At 46.3% G+C, this 20,522-nt stretch overlaps 1 protein-coding gene across 3 annotated transcripts in view; it reads left to right on the top strand.

Moving 5' to 3' along the window:
• The window catches only part of CENPK (centromere protein K), a 569,542-nt gene that overhangs the window by 498,170 nt on the left and 50,850 nt on the right, over positions 1-20,522 (top strand). For all 3 annotated transcript variants that reach the window (XM_085631740.1, XM_085631750.1, XM_085631756.1), the window contains one exon: positions 5,552-5,605. In XM_085631740.1, coding sequence (XP_085487866.1) covers positions 5,552-5,605 — 54 coding nt within the window. The remainder of the gene's footprint in view (positions 1-5,551; positions 5,606-20,522) is intronic.

Genomic DNA, 20,522 nt, shown 5'->3' with positions numbered 1-20,522 from the left:
AGCTGTCCTCATTCTCCATCTTATGCCATGCTAAACCAATGGCCTCCAAAATGGATCCCACTGACTCATACACACACTGAGACCTACTACTGCACAAATGTCACATGCATGCTAAACACACTCTACATGGACACATAATGTCAGTGCAAGGTTCTAGGTATTCACATAATTCCTTTATTTAAGAGGGACAGAAAGCCACTTTCTTACTGACTCAGATCAAAAAAATGGTCCAGTCACGCTAACACTCTCATTGCAGGGTAAGCTACCTCTTTGTGTGTTTCATTCAATAATGTAGCAGCTACCTGCTTTGTACTTCTTCGGAATGTAAGGAATGTCCTGCCAATGTTACCCCCTCGAGCCAAAGCACTGATTGTGTGGTGTCATACTTAGCAGGCTTGATTACTGCAATGCTCTGCTGCAAAGAGCACCAAACTATTTAGTAAATGGACTGTACAGAGTTCAAACAGCAGATGCAGAATTGGCATTAAATACGACAAGAATATCATCTTCCCCCAGCGCTTTGAAGGAACTTCACTGGCTTCCAATAAAACAAAGGATAGCCTTTAAATCCCTTTGCATAATCTAAAACGCTACAGGGTAAAGGCCCTATACCACTGCAAAGTAAAATAAAAAGGTATGTCCTAAGGAGGAATCTTCACTCCGCAACTTCAAGTCTTATATACATTACAAAATTACGGAAAACAAGACAGGGTAGTAGTGCTTTCACGGTTAAACCGGCACAGCTTTGGAATAAATTGCCTGCCGCTTTGAAGACTACCACTGACTTATTGCATTTTAGGAAACCCGTAAAAATATGGCTTTTCCCTTGTAATCAGTAATCACTGCTCTGGCCATTTCGATAGCAATTTTTCTACTCCTCAGCAGAGGTTTAGGGCCTGTTAGGTGACAGTGCGCTCTACAAATACTATAAATAAATAAAGTAAACCCAGGACAGGGACAGTAGTCGCCAATCCATTATGAAAGCAAGCTTGGAGCACCCCTCTAGGTCACAGGACACGTAGCATCACATTGTCTACAGGCCAAGGACACACACTGTATTAGCGTGAGGTCATGGCCAAAAGAACAAGCATTGGCATAGCCAATAGGACTCGCCTTTGGGACCTTGTTAGTAAAAAAAAAAAGTGTTTACATTTACTGCATCCTAAATACGAAGTAAATGTAAACGTGAAGTCTTATACTTCAGGTTTTTTTTTATTTTTTACTTACAAGGTCCCAAAGGCGAGACCAGTAGACAAGATAAATTGCAATAAAAAGTTAAAGTAACTGGATCTCCAACGTGGGCCACGATGAATAAAAAGGGAAACTCATTTTGTACTTTCATTAAAAAAAGTCAAAACTTTACATGCCAAACAACTCATTTTGTAGTTTATAAAAATAAGTCAAAACTTTACATGCCAAACCCACTGATCCTCTTTAGAACAACCTACTAAACCACAAGAAATTAACAGTTTACTTCTAACAGTTCATGAACTCTGAATTACATAACAGCCTTCATTGTTATCCGAGCTCGGGCTTGAACAAATCTTTTCTTGTGCCACAGACCAGGAATGTGCCAACTCTGCCAAATGAGTACAAATTGAGTTATGAAGGAATGGAGGGGCCTTTATTAGGGGTTGTGCGACTAGAGAGGGTTGGGGTCCTGAATGGAGATCGGTGGGCAGGGGTAGGCGAAGGCGGGATCTACGAGGATATTGAACAGGAAAATGTCATTGTATGAGGGAAGCACGGTGGGGTGTGATAATGCAGGGTGAAAGCTAGGCTGAGCATGCAAATTCATAACACAAGGCAAGCGGACTGCGTGTGGGCATATCAAATTCATTTAATTTGCTGTTGTGTAAAAATTATGTGAAATTTTGACATTCTGCAAAATTAAATTTAATGCCAAACTACCATTTTGCGCTTTTTTTTTTGGCGTAAAATTAAATGGACATGAGGAAACATTTGTCGTTAAAAATAATATCACATAAAACACCAGCGTTTTAAGCAGCTGAACATGTTCTGCTTGTTTGTGCTGTTCTCATGCGCTTGGGCTAATTTTTTGCCACAAACTGCGCATAATTATGCAACAAACGTAAAGCAAAAATACCCAAGATTATGCCTGCATAACAGAAATTTCACCCCCCTGCCTGGAGTCCTGAAGTGTGCGGTATGGAGAAAGAAGCACATGTTTGACGACCAAATCTCGTGTGTAACACCGTCGGCAGGCTAGGCTTTTAAGCAAACAACTCTGCATTCTGGGACTTGTAGTTCTGGAATTAACATTGCAGCTATCGAGGAGGAGCCTAGCCGGCAACAGAGATGGCCGCCTGAGCCCTCGGCTCCGCCGACTCGTCCGCTTCCCTCCCGTACCGCTTCCTCTCCTGATTGCTGAATCGTGCCTGTTGTGCGGTAACGGGTCGGGGAGGCGACGCTGCATCCGATGGTGGGCTCCCCGTCGTCCCTCCTGCACCGGGGGTGAAGAAACGCCCTGAATTCCCGCAGACGCCTACGGAGTGGGTCCGGTTCTTTGTTCTCGGCGGCGTCCGGCTGGAGGGCAACAACAGCGGCCATTACAGGAGAATCTGAAACCGCCGGCGAGACGCGACAGGCCACCGAGATTCCCAGAAGTAGCGCAACAGTTTCTTTTGGAGTCTCGCCGCTACGCTGCTTTACCACCACCGATGCAACAAATGTATCCCCCCTGTTGGAAGTTCCTCTTTGATCTCTCGCTACGAAGTGTAATGGAAGGGGCCATCTTTATTGAGTGATCGGCGCTTATACACGGCGCCTGGTTGGACCGTCACTGTGCTGTCCCTGTGCGTGGCGCTGGGCTGGAGGTTGCTGCCCTGTCCCTGTGGTTTGGCGCTGCCTCTCTGGGAGCTGACCTACTAAACGACGCCTGGACATGCATGCTAAAGACTGGGCTCGAGGGTCGCCACACGCTTGCGGATTCCGGGGACAGGGAGCTGGCATCTCTTCCTCTCACGCTATGCCCGTGAGTATCGGCGACGTCCTGGAAGCTTTGGCTGCTATGCGAGCTGCTTTTTGTTCCAACGCCCGTGACCTGGAGCGCTGGCTGGACGACGCTGTGCCCGTTCTCTCCTTGGCTGACCGGACGGGCGGCTGTGCGCGGAGCGGATCGCCGAGCCCAGGACTCGGCAGTCGTGTGCAGCCTCTCCGGGGAGACGTAGAGGAACTGATTGTGAGTGAACTTAACATCACCGCCGCTCGGACTGTCGCAACTATGGAGGACACAGTGCATTCTATATTTGGACGGAACCTAGAGGTTCGCCGTCGGATGCCAGGACTACCACCGCCAGCGGGTATTGCTGACAAAATCGCTCTGCTTACTTTGAACATGTTGCCCGGGAGTGAGTTGCCCAATTTTGGTGGACTATCACTGTACGCCTACCCGTACTGCACTCTTGGGGATAACACTGTCCTGCTTTGGATGGCGATTACTGGCTGTTGCCATCTCTCTGGGTGTTCACATCGGATGCTCTTCCTACTCTACGGGGCTACGCCGCAACTGCATTATGCTGGCGCACTGGCACGTAGGGGTCAGGGTTGAGTTTGTCTTTTTCTTGCCCTGATACCGGTAACTACATTCCTGGGACTGTGCTGGACTGACGAGAACGCTGGACTTTGGGTATGGTTTGCATGGGGGTCCGGGAGGTGATGGCCGGATACACTTCTGTTGATTTTTTCTTTTGTTCTCTTGGGTTGGCCCTCCTCCGTTGATAAATGTTTTGCACCGTTCTTGTGGGTGGGGCAGCCGGGGAACTAGTTTTCTCTGAGTGACCGGGACATGTATCGGTGGTGCTAGAAGACTATTGCGGGGGCTTACGCTTATCAATCATGGCTTGAAGATTCCTTGTTGATATTTTGGATGTTTCGGTTGGGTGTTGCCGCCTTACTTACCCTGCGCGCTGCTGCTGTGACCCCAGTTCTCTCGTCATACCGGGCATGTTATTACTATTGGGTGTTAGACTACTGTTGCTATTATGGGTGCGAGATGGCGGAGCTGGGGGACGAATAGTGGGCTCCTCCCCACCTTTCTTAATTTTATGAGAATTTTCGGATTCTCTCTTTTTCTTACTTTCTATATTTCGGGACTCCTTTTCTTGGGCGACAGGCACACTGCTAGGGGGGGAAAGGCCGTAGCCAGCTGCAGGGGTGCAGGGTGGGGGGCACTTGGGGGGTGGGGTTGCTTTCTTTTTTGTTTTTCCTTTTTGTTCTATGGGCCTTCTATTCTTTGTCCTTTTTCCTTCCCTGGGGTTCAGACGTTCCTTTCTGGGTGCCACGCAGCGACTCTGGTGTTTTCTACTGCTATAAGATTATCTATCCTGATTGTTTAACACCAGTATTGACTTGTTGTGCTACGATATCCTGCTTATGTCTATCCTACAAGGGAAACTTTTAAAACTAGACCTCAGTCCTTCTGTAACGTATCCTCTGTGTTTTCAGTACGTTGTAAGGTACCGTATGTGTGAGCCCCCCCGGGCTCCTTGTGGACTTGTATTTGCCCTTTTTCTATCAATAAAGGTCTTCAAAAAAAAAAAAAAAAACATTGCAGCTATCGTCCTGTAAACTTAAGACTTCAAAGAGCTGTTAAAACGTCAGAAATGACATTGTGTTACACATAACCTGTGATCACTAAATAGCAAGGTATGAGAAGGGTATGGACTGACTACGATCGCTTGTAAGAAGTGACCAAAGAGGCTGTTGGAGAAGACGGAAGGTCAGTCCTTACCCAGGAGGAAGCGGAGTGTGCAGGTCATTAGCAAGGGCCGCTGCAGCTTCATGGTTCGTCACTCTCGGAGATCTGAGTGTAGCTGCTGGCAGAAAGGGCTCGTCCCGTTCTGGGCGAATCTCTGCAGCCTCTGTGCCTGCTCAAGGCACGCGACCGATAACACGGAGGCAGGGAGACCTGAGCTGTGGGGGAGGAGGGTAGTATGTTTTTACAAGAAAATAGAAACAAGCATTGGCCGCGTGGCCGTGAAAGTGACACGGCCTGCAAAAGTGATCGCGATCAAGCGACAGATGGCGGCTGCGCGCGTACACGCAAGCTTTAGGCCACCAAAGCCCTGTGGCAGCACTTTGAAAACCTATTCACCAAATGTTTCGCAGAGCAGCTCATGCGCTGGCTCAGCGAGACCTAAAAAAGGATACCAGATACTCACTGAGTCAGGCACTCGGGGCAGGGGAACACGCTTGGAAACCATGCAGGGAGCATTCCATTCCCAATAGATACACATCTACATAGCATGAACTAGCCTCTTGGGCAGCATAGTGCTTTGCACATTACAACAATATATAGTACAGGGGCTACTCAACAAAATTTCATTTTATTATCAACCAAGGTAAGGAACTGTGTTTGCATCCCTGAAGTGTGTGTGGCAAACCTTAAAACACACTATATTGCTAGGCAGCCTTCAAGCATGTCCCTACCAACAATTGTGTTAACTTTGGTTCTGTAGGTTCTTATATATGCAGAAGTGGTCTGAATAAAGCATTCTAATTATATTTTATATTCCGATTTCGTTCCAAGATCCTGCCTACAAGACCAGCTACACAGCTGAAGACTTTGCATGACATTTTAGAGGTAAGAATTAATAATTTGGAACTTTTCATATGTCTTCAAGATCTTCCCATGTTTCTGAAAATACAGGATGAAAATCAAGCATTAGAAAATAGTAAGTGTACTATCTGGTGATATTGCAATATTTTGAAGAAGACAGCAGGGCTGGCGCTAAGCGTGGGCACTGTGGACAGCTGCCCAGGGCCCCTCTCCTGCTCACAACCACGGACCCCACACCACAGCACCACCTTTAAAAAGACTCCAGTGTTACAAGGCCCAGGGAGGAGTGGTGATGCTGAGCTGTGAGGTCGAAAGGAGGAGACCCCCGCCCCTAGACCTCGCACCCGTGGGCTGAAGGGGCTTGAGACATCTAATTACTGCATCTGCATGAGAACAGTGATTAGATACGAACTTGAAGTGAAGTGCCCTTAGGTTTGAAGTGCGCCCTGTCCCTACTTGAATGAAAACCAGGCTCACAACAAAATAAAGAATCATGTTCCATCACCAGTATTCATAAGTAACCTAGGGTGGAGGTAGAGGGAGGAAAGAGGAACAGTGTATGGAATGGGCAGAATCATTTAGAGTCTGGAATAGAGATGAGGTGAAAGATATAGCAAGCTAACAAATTAACAGGAATAGTCCGTAGATGTCATCGAGATTCAAAAAAGCATATTTATTTAACATGCAGTAACATTTTACCTTAGTACATCAGGTTATATACCTGCATTGAGATGTATTTAGTAAATGTGAGAGATTTTAGACGTAAACTCAGAAACATTTCTGCCTCCACCCTGATGATAATGGTATTAGTAAACTAGAATTGTGCGACAAGGGAGGACCAAATTATGCGGCAGTTTTTACTAAATTATGCAACAAGGAAAAGCATATTATGTAGCATTGTGTGGCACATTTTGTGATAATATTACCTCATGTTTTTGTCATTTTTTAATTTTAAACCTATCTGGGGAAAGGTTTTTATCTCATTAGTAACAGAGTGACTCCCAAATACAGCAGTAGCAATAGAAGGATTACCAATCAACCTTTGCAAAAGGCTTTCCACTGCACAGCAACATGTGTTGCTGCATTTAAGTAATTTTTGATTTGTTTACATTTGAAACAAATTTATTTTTTCCTAGCATTTGCAGATTATCCAGCAGATGACGAATTGCGTCAGAAATGCAGCAAATCCATAATTATGTGGAAAATGCAGCAACAGCAAAATCTCATAATTCCAGTGGCCCTAAGAGGCACGTCAGGGTTCATGTATGTGGGCTAGATTCTTATTAAACATTGAATACAATTCTAGTCTATTATATCAAACACAAGCAGTGTATGTACATCTCATACCTAAATACATGTATTTGAATGTTTTGATAATGAGCAAAATGGATGTTAGTGAAATAAAGCATTTGACTGGGATCCTACAATTTTGTCAAGAAGGGAAGCTGTGATTGATCCTAGACTTTCCAGTTTCTTACTGTGCAATTCAGCCACATTGTATTTTTGGCAGTTTTACAAAGCACAAACCATACCAATGACCATAAGAGCGCTTCACAACACACACAGACTACATAATATTTTTTTCCCGGCACAGAGATGTGCCTCAATTCATAGTATGCTGCGCCAAGGCTGGGATTCCAGCCTGGCTCCCACGAGGCCACATCACCTCCAGTAAAAGCTCAGCTTATTTTGGGCTCGAAGTTCCAAGAGGACTTTGAGCAGCGCAGAGCCAGGCCCCTGGCTCGACCTTTCATTGGCTCGTCCATCTACAATAGCATGCAAAAGAGAGATGTTAGGAGGGGCAGAAACAATGCAAAAATATAAAAACCTTTCGGAGAGTGGAGAGGTGGATGTAAAGGAAGAGATCAGCTGAAACAAATTAAGAGGCTAGGGAGACGAGTGGTGGAGAGCAGCCGTGGAGGAGAGATGTGGATGTAAAAGGGGCAGAACCAGCAAGGAGGGGCTAGGGAGAAGGGAGAGGTTGATAGAGGGGCCGAACTAGAGAACAACGTTGAGGATGGGGGGAAAAAAATGAAAGGTAAAAAGTAGTGCATGGACAGAGAGGTAGATATAGGAAGCAAAAACATCAGGAGAACTTGTGTGACAGGGAGAGGGCATGGTGATCAGAGGCTGTAATAGGGCCGGACCAACAAGAGCAGATAAGAGGCAGAGGGAGAGTGGCAGGGGAGAGGTAGAAGTTAGAAGAACCAGCGAGCAAAAGTTAGAGGCTGGGGAGTTGTGCAAGAAGACGAGTACAGGAGGGAGGTGAAAGGTGAGTGTAATAGGGGCAGAATCCTTGAGAAAGATAAAAGACTGGTGGAGAGATGAGATGTAAATTCAGAGCAAGGAAGGGAGAGGTAGATGTAAGAGAAGCAGAAATAGTGAGCCAAGGTAAGAGGGAAGAGGTGGATGTAAAAAGAGGTGGATGTAGGACAGCAAAAACAAAATTAGGAGACTGAAGGGAGAGATGAGGGGAGTACATGGATCAGAGATGGAGAGGTAAGAGAGGCAGGACATTTTAAGCGGAGGGAAGAGGGGGGAATGGTGAGAGCAGGATGTAGAAGGACATAATCAATGAGAAAGGTAAGTGGCGATAGATGAAGGGAAGTGTAGAGCATGGCAGAGAGGTGGATATGAGGGACAGAAAGAGAAAGGACAAAGCTAGGAGAGAGATGGATGTAAGAGGGTCAGAATCCCCAAAAGAAGGTTGGAGACTGAGGAGAGATGAGAAGAAGAGAAGAGCATTGAGCGGAGAAATAGTAGGGGCAAAATCAGTGAGAAAAGTTAAGAAGCTTTGAGAGGATGGAAATGGAGAAGTGGATTTTCCAGTAAAAAAGATAAGTGCTGGGGAGAGATGAGAGGTGATGGGTAGTGCATGGATAAGAGGTATAGATCTAAGAGTGACTGGTTCTGCGATACCAGACTGGGGAGTGAAAGACAGTGGTGAGATGGTAAGATGTTAGCAGGTAGAGGGAGAGAGCAAGGGAAAGGTGGATCTTAGATGGGCAGAACCAGCAAGAGAAGATAAAATGAAAGGGATAAGCAAAAGGGACTTGGGAATTTAGGTTTACAGAACCAGCAGAGAAGATAAAAGTCTGGGTAGAGAATTGAGAAGTGAAGAGTAGGGCAGAGGAAGGAAATATGGGTGCAAGTTGGACAGGACTCACAAGTGAAGGTGAGAGACCAGGTGGAAAGATGAGAGGTAAAGAGTAGAGCATTGAGGGGAAAGGTGGATGGAAGAATTAGAGAGAGAAGGTAAGATATGTAATAAGAGCTGAGAGCCGAAGAGGCGATAATGGCGACTGTGGATGTAAAATGGGGCTGAACCAGCAAGAGTAGGTAATAGGCTGGGCAAGAGATGAGGTGAAAGGTAGAGCATGAAGGAGAAAGGTGGATGTGAGCAGACAAAATCAGCAAAAAAGTAAGAGGCTGAGTATGTAAGAATGTCTTTGAACCAGTGTGTGCTGCCAAGTACATTGAGCCTTCTGCCAAAGATTGCAATCCCTTCTCTTTATTTTTCATGTAAAAAAAGTAAACAAATTGTCTTAATTTTGAGAAGCATGTGTTATCCTTCACAAAGGGCTGTGATCTTGAACCAAAAAGTAAACAAATTGTCTTAATTTTGAGAAGCATGTGTTATCCTTCACAAAGAGCTGTGATCTTGAACCATTCTCCGTGTGTCTGCTAAATTTCGGCCTGCTGCCTGTGAACTCTATTACTCCTATTAATCTTTCTATTAACTCTCACTCTGGCCCCCTCTCGCTACCCACAGTTCAGTGTCTCAAACATGTGGATTTGCTGAGAACGATCCCTGATGGTGCCGCTTATAAAGATGATTCATTGCTTAATATTCTATTTTGGAATGTGGCTGGTCTCCGTTCAAAGGTTCTGAATGACACTTGGCTTGCTTTTATTTATGATTTTGATATCCTGTGCTTTCAGGAAACCTGGGCGTCCACTGAAATACATCTCGAGGGTTTTAAAACATACTTTTCCCCAGCTTTACCCTCTCCCTCTGGTAGGACTAAGGGGGGTCTGACTATTTTTGTTTCTAATACCCTCCGTTTTACATCAATAGTCCCTATAACGTTAAACGTAAATTTCCAAATTCTCCTCCTTCATTGGAATACCTGCAAAGCTTTAGTTATAGTGAATTTTTATAATAATCTTTCTGCTTCTGATTTGGTTAATGTAACTAAGGAATTACATGGTCACTTTCAAGATTTACTCTTAAAAACTCATAAGGAGTTGGTCTTAATTTGGGGTGGGGATTTTAATCAAAATCTATGTAATCAAAGTGATAACATAGTGTGTGGCATAGTGGATGAGAATGGTGATCCGTTACCTCACTTTTCACACACTTCAACTGGACATCTCTTGAATGAGATCTTGAGCGGATTAGATCTTACACTAGCTAATAATATGTTGAATCCTCCCATACCGGTGCTACCAACTTTTAACGGAAGAGGCAGGCCATCTACCATTGATTTTTTATTTCTCTCTATGGCTGCAGGTAAAGATTTATTCACCTGTAAAACACATGATATTGCCATTAGTGATCACTACCCTATCAGTCTCGTTCTAAAAACTCCCAAGATTCGAGAGAGACTTAATATTGAGGCAACTTTAGCCCAAAACAATTTAATTTTAGATAGACTGAATGGATATTCACTAAGATGGGAAAAGGTTGATCCCATGGTCATTACAATATCATTGGTAAAAAAATGGGCCCAGTGATCAATAAATGTCTGGATCCAGGCACTTCTAACGAGGGAATCATGGATAACTTTGCAACATTATTGATTGCAATAAAGGATTCTTTATCCGTAAATCTAAAAAAAGGAAAACCTAAGGGATGGTTTGACTCTTCCTGTACCAAAGCGTACAAGAATTTAAAACTGTCCTTCAAAATAAGGTAAGGAACAGCAAGGAAATTGCAGCCTCCAGAATCAAATATAAACAAGCTCTAAGGCGTAGGAAAAATGACCTAAAAAAAGAGCTTTGGCATCAATTACATAAAACATCTATCCTTGGGGACACCGCTGCCTTTTGGAAGGTTGTGAAGTCCCCTTTTTTAACTGATTCTGCGCCAAAGCCAACTGTCGAGGTTGCAATAGACGAACAAACTTGGCTTGGATATTTTGAGCGGATATTCAGCCTCCCCTTAACTGCTGACCCTTTAACATTTTCTAGATCATACACCCCAAATCTCCCTCTCCCAATTAACATTCGATATGAGGAGGTGGAACAAGCCTTAAAAGCTAGTAAAGCTCCAGGCCCCGATGGGGTTCCAATTGATTTTTTTAAGTTCATGATGGACAAATGGCTTCCAATTTTAACGAGGGTTCTACAAGCTTCCTGTGCATTGGGCCCTATTCATTCTTGGACTAAATCAATTATTGTCCCCATCTTTAAAAAAGGGGACCGCCACTTACCATCTTGTTACCGACCGACCGATCTCTTTGTTAGATTCACTTGGGAAAGTGGCTGGTCGAGTTATCCTAGAGCGTCTGCAGCAATGGGCACTGGATAACAAAGTTCTTTCGGATCTTCAGTATGGTTTCCGTGAGGGCTTGGGAACTACAGAGCAAGCCCTTAACCTCTCCTTGATGATAGACAAATATGTTAGTGCCAAAGGAGGGGCCCTCTACTTGGCATACGTGGATCTCTCCGCAGCATTTGACTGCGTCAATCACACTAAACTGTGGATCATCCTTGAGAATATGGGAATAGAGGAGCCCCTAATACTTTTTCTGCGCGGACTGTACTCAGATGCTACAGCCCGCGTGAGATATGGCTTGGGGGGTGAGGTGACAAAACCGTTCAGAGTGGAGCACGGTGTTAGACAGGGATGCGTCCTGGCCCCATTTGTGTTTAATTTATATACAAATGGCTTGGAGAAAGCCATGTTACTTGGGGCAAAGGACCTCCCCACCATAAACCATCGCTCTATACCGGCTCTACTCTACGCGGATGACGCTGTAGTTCTGGCGCGAACTCCGCTCGAACTGCAGCGTTCCCTCACGAAATACCACTCATTTATGGAGAACTTGGACCTGAGGATTAATATTAAAAAAACATTTGTAATGTCTCTCGGGTCATTGAAAAAGAACAAAATGACTATTTCTGTAGACCATCAAAAAATAGAGAGCATTAATATGTACCCATATTTGGGTATTGTTTTCAATCAAACATGCTCCTGGAAAAGTGCCATCGAGTCTAGAAAACTCACCTTTGCTAGAACAACAGCCGCTTTGGTTAATTTTGCCAGCAAATTAGGAAGACGACCTACTGTTGAACTCCTGGAAATTTACAAGGCAAAATGCATCGGTAGCGTAATTTATGGGGCCGGTGTGTGGGGCTACGCTAAGATTGAAGAGGTCCAAAGGGTAGAAAACAGATTCCTACGATTCCTCCTGGCAGTCCCGCGGACTACTTCAACCTATGTATGTCATTTAGAAGTAGGATTGCCTTTTGTAGCAGATCTAATAAGGATTCAACCCTTGCTATTATGGCACCGCATTTGGACCTCCAAAGATACCACTTTTACCCAAGGGTTTATAAAAGACTGTATTGCCTTGGATAGAGCACATAAGGTCAGATGGATTTCTTATGTAAAGAGATTCTTAGACGACTTGGGCATGATACAGTACTATCTTTCCCCTTTGAAAATCGCTGAAATCCCAAGGAAACACTTTAAAAAGCTGTGCCTCGCTCAGCTAGAATCTCTGAGGTTAACTAGCGAAGCCCACAAACCCACAGTTCAACATTCCTTATTGACCCAAACGACTCTTTCAATTCAGCCTTACTTGACATTTAACATTACTGATTATGAGAGATCTCTTTTAACAAGGCTTAGATTGAATGTTTTTCATCATTGGGTTACCTTTCCTATATCTAAATCTTGGGAAAGACATCTTCAATCCTGTCCTTGCGATATGAGTTCCTCTCAATCTACACTGCATACAGTATTGTTCTGTAAATTGTACCACGACTTGAGAAAACAGTGGCTAATCCTGATTCTGAAAATTTGGGGTTTACGTAGATGCCGTCCTGCTTTCCTTGTTATGCAACTATTGGATACTGAGCTGTTTGCTAAACAGATAGTTACTTACTTGAAATTGGTAGTGAGACATAGGCAGAATCTGTGACATGTCAATTTAATTCTTTTCCTCTTATTAAATTGTATAATAACATTTGTATGTCATTGCATTAGCGAGGTACCTTTTATATATATTCTCTTGTTTTAGTATTTTTGCTTTCTCCATGCTGAAAATTTTGAAGATGTCATTGTCAATTGTATTTTCATGTACTTTTATGGTTGCCTCTTTGGCTTCCGAATAAAGATTGATTTGATTTGATTTGATTTGATTATTAACTCTCACTCTCAGTGGGACTGTTTCCTGCCCATGCACTGATGGCAGATCTAGAAATCTTAGTTCCTGCCCTAAACTCCCTTTGCAATATATTGCTTAACCAGCAAGTAATCATTGACTGCCTTAAATGTGACCAGTGGATGAATACCCCATGGTTGCCCTACATTAAAGCATGCCTCAGGTCCCTGAGTAGACCCTCCTTGTTCTCTAACTCCACTGACACAAACAAGTCTGACACTAGAGGACAGATGCTTGAAGAGGGATGCAGCCGAGCTTTTTACAAACCAGTGCTGGTATCGAGCTCTATCTGCAGTATAGAGTTAACCACTGGGAAAGGGCTCTGTTGTTTACGTTTAGACTGGCTACCATTTGCAGCCTGCTTTGCAACCCCCTGGGGCAGTATTGGGGGGGAGAGGTGGGGGGGGTTCCTGAACCTATATATCCGTGTGACGATGCTTCCCCACCAGTCATTACATCATTTGATCTGTTTCTGCAAATATTATATTATGCATACCAGGTGTTTTTATCACCCATATTGAAAATACATAATTTCTGCTTCTGTAAACAGGCCCTTGTTTTTCTTCAGACATTGCAGGGCCTTTCAATTTGTGTTGCTGTGGGTTCCTTTTTAAAATGTGCTGCTCGTTGTTGAAATTGTGTGCACTATTAATGTGGAATGTATTTTGTTGTATGTTTTAAGTGTGCATTTTTATGATTAATTATTTTAACCGAATAAAGTATTGTTTGAATTGAATTGAAATCAAATTAAATATTGCTTACCTCATCATCGGTGTAAAAAACAAAACAAACTGTTGTTGCTCCTTGCTCAAAAAACCTTCAGCACGCTCAAAACCTCTCATTGTCTTCTGACATCTCTTTACTACGTTTTTCTCAAAAGCTCCACAATATTTTTATGTAAAAGGAAAAAAACAGAAGTATAATGTGAGACCTTTACTTTGGGTCAGGAGAAGAGGTGATTAATTGGCAGCGTCTGTGAAGGATGGCGTTGTTTACAATTGCTGTTTCAGAACTGAGTATTTCATCTTTTCCAGTCAGTTTAGCTATGTCTTTTAAAATAGACTAATTTATAGAAGGAGATTATGGAATTAAACTCAAAAAAATGTGTTCTCTATCTAATAGTCCCCCAGTACCCAAAAACATCTTACAATGTCTCTGTGTGTGCAAATTGTCCTACCAAGTGATAACGGACAGTATCGACTCCCCAAGATTTAAGTGATGCGCGGCCCAGGTAAGGGGCTAGGCTCAGTTAGGAAAGGCAGAAAATCCATAGTTGATCGTCAGACCTATGGATGGGCCAGCTGGTGAGATGATTTTTTCCATAAATATTGATAAACTGGGGTGCTTGCATGAGCTGGATTGGTCGTTGGTGTACAGCCCAAAAGGCCGCTTCAAGCCTTAGTGTTGGCGTGCACACTCCGACTGTGCTCACAAAGCCAGACGGCTCACTGTCATGTGCAGAAGGGCAATGGGCTGGCCTGGGCAAACACAAAATGATGTTTGTCTCCTCCCACAACAAATAATCCCAAACCTCAGGGAGTGACAGCAAGGCCCGGGGAAGTGGCCTCCTGTGAGAGGTAAAGAGAAGAAGGGGGAGTGTACAGGAGAAGGGGGCTGCAAGGTAGGAGGGCAGTTGTGGAGTGGGGAAGGCATTCCATAGAGTACGTGAATGCACATGGAGTGATCAGCCAAACACTTAGCCTGTGCGAGTAGATAGCCAGTCGGTTCAGGGAGGCAGATCTTCCATTGGAGGTTGGAAAACCAAAAGCGTTTGGTTAGGTAGCCTGGGAAGTGACTGGGATAACTTGTGAATGATGGAAATGGTCTTGCATTCAATTATCTCTTTACCCAAGATCCAATGGATCAACCTGACGGCAGGCACAATTTGTTTATTACTTCTTAGGCCAAATATGAATTGAGCTGCATGGTTCTGGTCCCTTCACAATTTGGCAAATGTTTTCTCAAATATTTGGGACTTGTGACTTAACATTTTTTAAACTGTAAGTATATGGTATTACTTTAGCTTTATTTTGCAAGTCAAGCACCACCTCCCCAACATACCTGTTCCACATTGCTACATTTTTTTTCCATATAGCTGTAAACCTCACAGAGTCTACTACAGTAAGCCCCTCTTGGTTTGTTGCTTTAAGGTATTCATTTAGTGACTGGCTGCCAGTTTACCTTTTGGTAGCCTTTTGTCCCTGGCCACAAACAGTTGTCCATTTTTCGCCATCTGTTCTGTATATCTTTAATTTATTTCAGCTCTTTGCAGCTCCTAAAAATGAATTTTAAGAGTATTTGCTGAGTTTAGGCGCTCAGTATGCAAGTGTGGTCTGGCCTTTGGTGCTTCTGCCTGCTAATGTATTAGCCACCCCATCTGTGTATGACATTTGTGGCATCTCTTTTTATCTTTTGCAATCTGTGCTCTTTGTTGTTTGGTGTAGCACTGGCAGGTCACTCACACGATCTAGCATGTATTCTTTTTGTGTTCATCTCCCATGCCTGCTGGAAACCAAATGCCTTGTTTTGAACTTCACTGATGGGAACGTAGAGCTAAGGAGTCACTTGAAGTTCTGTGTTATAGCTCTGGGACTATCTGACTTGAAATTGTAATTATTCACTAATCTGGAAAAAATAACTAAACATCGGAGTAGTCATGTCAGTTTTGGAGCGATCTAGGCCTAGTTTTTCCACCCAGTTTGATTAATGTAAAGTATTTCTACTTAATACAGCTTTACAAATATATGTACTTATTTTATTAGGATTAGTATTTATATTTTTAGTAATTTTAGTGATATCCACATTACGGAAGTAGCTTCTTGCAAAGCTGCTTCAACAATGCCAGGAAATTAATGTTAAATTGATGTCACTTTTGTGGAGTATTTCAAATATTCTGGTGAAAAAGATGGCAGCAGGCTGATCTCACTGTGAGTGTGCCTTCCTCCTGCCCCGTTCCCCCAGTGCTACCTGCAACTTCGCCTCAGCAAGTCCCGGCATGCCATCCTCACTTCTAGATTTGAAGCAAGGCGGCAAAGGGGAAGGCCATGAAAGCAAAGTATCCGTTAACATACCCGCACGTTTCGTTTCCTGGTGCAGATGTGGCTGCGCTGTCTTTGGGGTGCCCGCTGTTGCTTCCTTTCCTTCTCCTGTGGGAAAGTTTGCATTCTCCGCAACGTTTTCTGGGTAGTAATGGCGCTTACCAAGGCCAGTAGTACACGCGGTGGGAGAGGTGCTAGTTTTGCAGCTAATTCGGGCCGAGCAGGCAGCCTGAGCTCTGGCTTGGCTCAACAGCAACCGGTGGAGAGGCAATCTACTTCGGTACTTGGGCACCCTATGGTGAAGCTGCTTACTTCAGATGATGCAGCTTCCTTGTCGTTACCGGAGGGCAAGGGGCCTCCACCGCTGCAGATTCTCCTGTGGCCTGATGCTGCTGGAATCAATTACCAAGGCAGTACCAGAAGCAGATACCTTGCCTGCATACTGTCCCTTTCTTTACTTGTGCTCTGTAGTCTAATTGTAGTTGATTCCGCTTCCCCACCAGCTTTAACTGTACTGTGCCTGATTACTGTCCCTTCTTTACTTGTGTCTTGCAGTTTGATTCCGCATCTCTGCCAGCTTTTAACTTTACATTGCCAGATCACTGTGCATTGCCTTATAATTCTTTGCTTAATTCGTCTTGACTTCCCAGTCCGGTTACCGCCGCTTCTGCCCCTGCAGCCCCTCCCACCACATCAAAGCCCCCGCTCCCGCCTCCCAACCTCGGATCCCGCCCCCCTCCCCTACTTATGGCGACCAGCGGGAGCGCCTAAGGCAAGCCCGCCTGCGCCTGTCCGCGACCAGCGCCAAGACCCCTGGTTCTCCGAGGCCTTACCGCTACGACTCAACCACGCACTCAACCCCGGAAGACACGCCGGCTGCGCAAGATCCTCGCTGAACACCACCCAGAGACAGTTCTCGTGCAGACCCTGCCGCCAATCCTTCACCATCGACAGAGCCCCCGCGACCGCAGAAGGAACGCCTGATACACACACCACCGAAACCCTGACTTGCATCCTGCTCAACGTGCGCTCCCTGCACCGACATGCCATTGAGGTCTGGGACCTGCTCGAAACCCTCTCGCCTGACGTCGCCTTCTTCACGGAAACCTGGACCAATGCCACTTCCAGTCCCGACATCGCACCCCCATCCCTGACAGCTACAAGATCCAGAGAAAGGACCGTCTGCACCGCCCAGGAGGAGGACTCGTGATCACACACAAGACCCCCCTCCGACTCTCCACATCCAGCACGAGTGACCCCCACTCCAACACAGAACACCTCCACTTCCAAGTCCAGACAAATCCCGGGACCACGCTACGCGGCACCCTCATCTACAGACCCCTGGGGCCTCGCACCCAGGCCGCAACCACCATTGCCAAGCTCTCCGCACCCCACGCCATCACCTCCTCGGACTACATTCTACTCGGTGACCTAAACTTCCACCTCGACAACGGAAACAACCCCGACTCCACTACTCTCCTAGACAACCTCGCTTACCTAGGGTTGAAGCAGCTCGTCAACAAACCCACTCAAAGACAGGTCACACCCTCGACCCCATCTTCGCGTGAGGAACCAACATCTGCTTCTGCCACACCACCCAGCCCCCCTGGACCGACCACCACTGCGTCCATTTCACCTTCAACACCACCACCGCGCCCAAACCCGCCTCACGCCCGCCACAACGAAATTGAAGCAAGGTCACAGAGGAACACCTCAACACCACTCTCCGTCAACACCCCCTCCCCCCCCCGCCTCCATCGCTGAGACCGACACCAACTCCGTAGCCAGGGAATTTCACCGCTGGATCTCCTGCTGTGTCAACAAGCTCGCACCCCTCCGCCCCCCGCCAAACAACGCCCACTGAAGGTCGGCTGGTTCACCACAGAACTTCAAGAAGCCAGATGCTCCTGCAGACGCCTAGAGAAAACTTGGCGAAACCTGAAAACCACGGAAGCACGGAACGACCACAAGAACGCCCTGAAGGAATACCACCAGCGCATAAGGGACACCAACTGGACCTTCATAAAAGACAAAGTCCAGACCAACGTGACCAACGCCAAGGAACTGTTCAACGTCCTACAGCAGTTCGCAAAACCCACCTGCAAAGCCACAGATGTCACACCTTCCCAGGATCTCTGCGACAAACTCAGCTCCTACTTCCATCTCAAGATCAAGGCTCTCTACGACAACTTCAGTGAACTAACAAAGAGGACCACCCCCCTACCCACCGCCGCCAATAAACCGACCATCACGTCCTGGGAGCCCGCTACAATCGAACTCACCACAGCAATCATGAAGAAAACCATCTCAGGGGCCCCAACGGACCCCTGCCCTCAGCACATCTTCCACAGAGCCGCCATCATCATCGCACCCGAACTAGGACGCACCATCAACGCCTCCCTCAGATCAGGTATCTTCCCAGACGACTGGAAACGGGCAGAGGTAAAACCCCTCCTCAAGAAACCAACAGCCGACCCAACGGACTTGAAAAATTACTGGCCCATCTCTCTCCTCCCCTTTGCGGCCAAAGTCACAGAGAGACTCGAAAACACCCAGCTGACCGCCTTCATAGAAGAGAACTCCATCCTAGATGCCTCCCAGTCAGGATTCCGCTGCAACCACAGCACAGAGACCGCCCTCCTTGCCGCCACTGACGACATCCGCATGCTACTCGATCAGGGACACACCTCGGCCCTCATCCTGCTAGACCTTTCCGCAGCCTTCGACACCGTTTCTCATCACACTCTCGCAGCCAGACTGCACGACGCGGGAATACAAGGAGCCGCCCTCAACTGGATCCAATCCTTCCTCTCCGGCAGAACCCAGAGGATCCGACTCCCTCCCTTCCTCTCCAAACCCACAGAAATCAACTGCAGAGTACCCCAGGGATCATCACTTAGACCCACGCTTTTCAACATCTACATGCCCCCCTCGCCACCATCGTCAGACAGCATGGGCTCAGAATCGTATCCTACGCCGACGACAACCAGCTCATCCTCTCGCTCATGAAGAATCCCGAAGACACCAGACTCTGCTTCCAGGAAGGTAGGAAGACAGTGGCAGCCTGAAGCTAAACTCAGAGAAGACCGAGGTCCTCAGCCTCGGTCTTTGCTCCTCCGCCTGGGACAACACCGGGTGGCCCTCCGCCCTCAGGAGCCCACCCACCCCCTACAGACCACGCTCGGAACCTCGGCATCATCTTGGACTCCTCCCTCTCCATGAACCGCCAGATCAACGCCGTCGCCTCCACTAGTTTCAACTGCCTCCGCATCCTCCACAAGTGGATCCCCCCGACTGCAGAAGGACCGTCACCCACGCACTCCTCACCAGCAAACTGGACTACGGCAACGCCCTCTACGCCGGCATCAACAAGACTCTCCTACACAGGCTCCTGACCATCCAGAACGCCGCAGCCAGACTCGTCCTCGGGACACCACGCCATGATCACATGACCCAACACCTACGAGGCCTACACTGGCTCCCCGTCGAGAAGAGGGTCACCTTTAAACTCCTCACCCACGCCTACAAATCCCTCCACAACATCGGACCCAATTACCTCAACGAGTGAGTATCCTTCCACGTACCCAAGAGGAACCTCCGCTCCGCCGACCTCGCCCTGGCAGAGGGCCCCGCATCCGCAGAAACAGAACCGGCGGAAGAGCTTTCTCCTACATCGTAGCCAAAACCTGGAATTAGCTCCCTGTGAACATCAGACGCTCCACGACCCTGCACACATTCAGGAAGGACCTCAAGACCTGGATTTTCGACTAATCAGAGCCGACCCCCTCCCCCAAGCGCCTTGAGACCCTCACGGGTGAGTAGCGTGCTATACAAACCCCTGATTGATTGATTGATTGATCTCCATCATTGATTGCTCTGTCGCTTGTATCCAGCCTGCTTTCCTATTTAGAGGCAGATACCCAGGTGAGACATGGGATCTGTCACAATGTATCCACAGCTGTTGAAACTTCTCCAGGGATGGTCTCTTAAGTTAATAATACTTCCTTTCAAACTAATGCTAGTTCTGTAACCCCCCACCTCTGGTGACTGCACTGATAAAACTAAATGTGTTGAATCAGGGGGTCAGGGACAGCCAGCAGTGTGCGGTTACTTCTGTTTCTATATTTCATGTTGATATGTCCCTCGTGACTGGGCAGTAATAAGTGTAATGGCGGTCAAGGGCATGATAGTGGGTCGTTGCTTACACCTTATAATTGTAATAACCAAGCAGTTGACTGTTGCTCTACACTGCAGTATATCTTGGTAGCACCCTTTCCTGTGCTATGTACTACTAGGGTAGAGGAGTGGCTGTAACATCAATGGACTTAAGCATGGACAACGCAACCCTGACCCCAGCATCCATTACTGAACTCTCCCTCTATACAATTGAACAGCTAATGCAGTTCCACCGAGCTGAGGCACTTCAGCATTATGCCCAGGTCAGGAGTGATAATTTACGGTTAAAGCAATCATTGCGAAGATGAGTCGCTACCCTTACAACGCAGGTTT

Source organism: Triturus cristatus, chromosome 2_1 (genome assembly GCF_964204655.1).
Source record: "Triturus cristatus chromosome 2_1, aTriCri1.1, whole genome shotgun sequence".
Taxonomy (NCBI): Eukaryota; Metazoa; Chordata; class Amphibia; order Caudata; family Salamandridae; genus Triturus; species Triturus cristatus.
The sequence above is the reverse complement of the archived record's forward strand: the minus strand, read 5'-3'. Positions and strand labels throughout refer to the sequence as shown.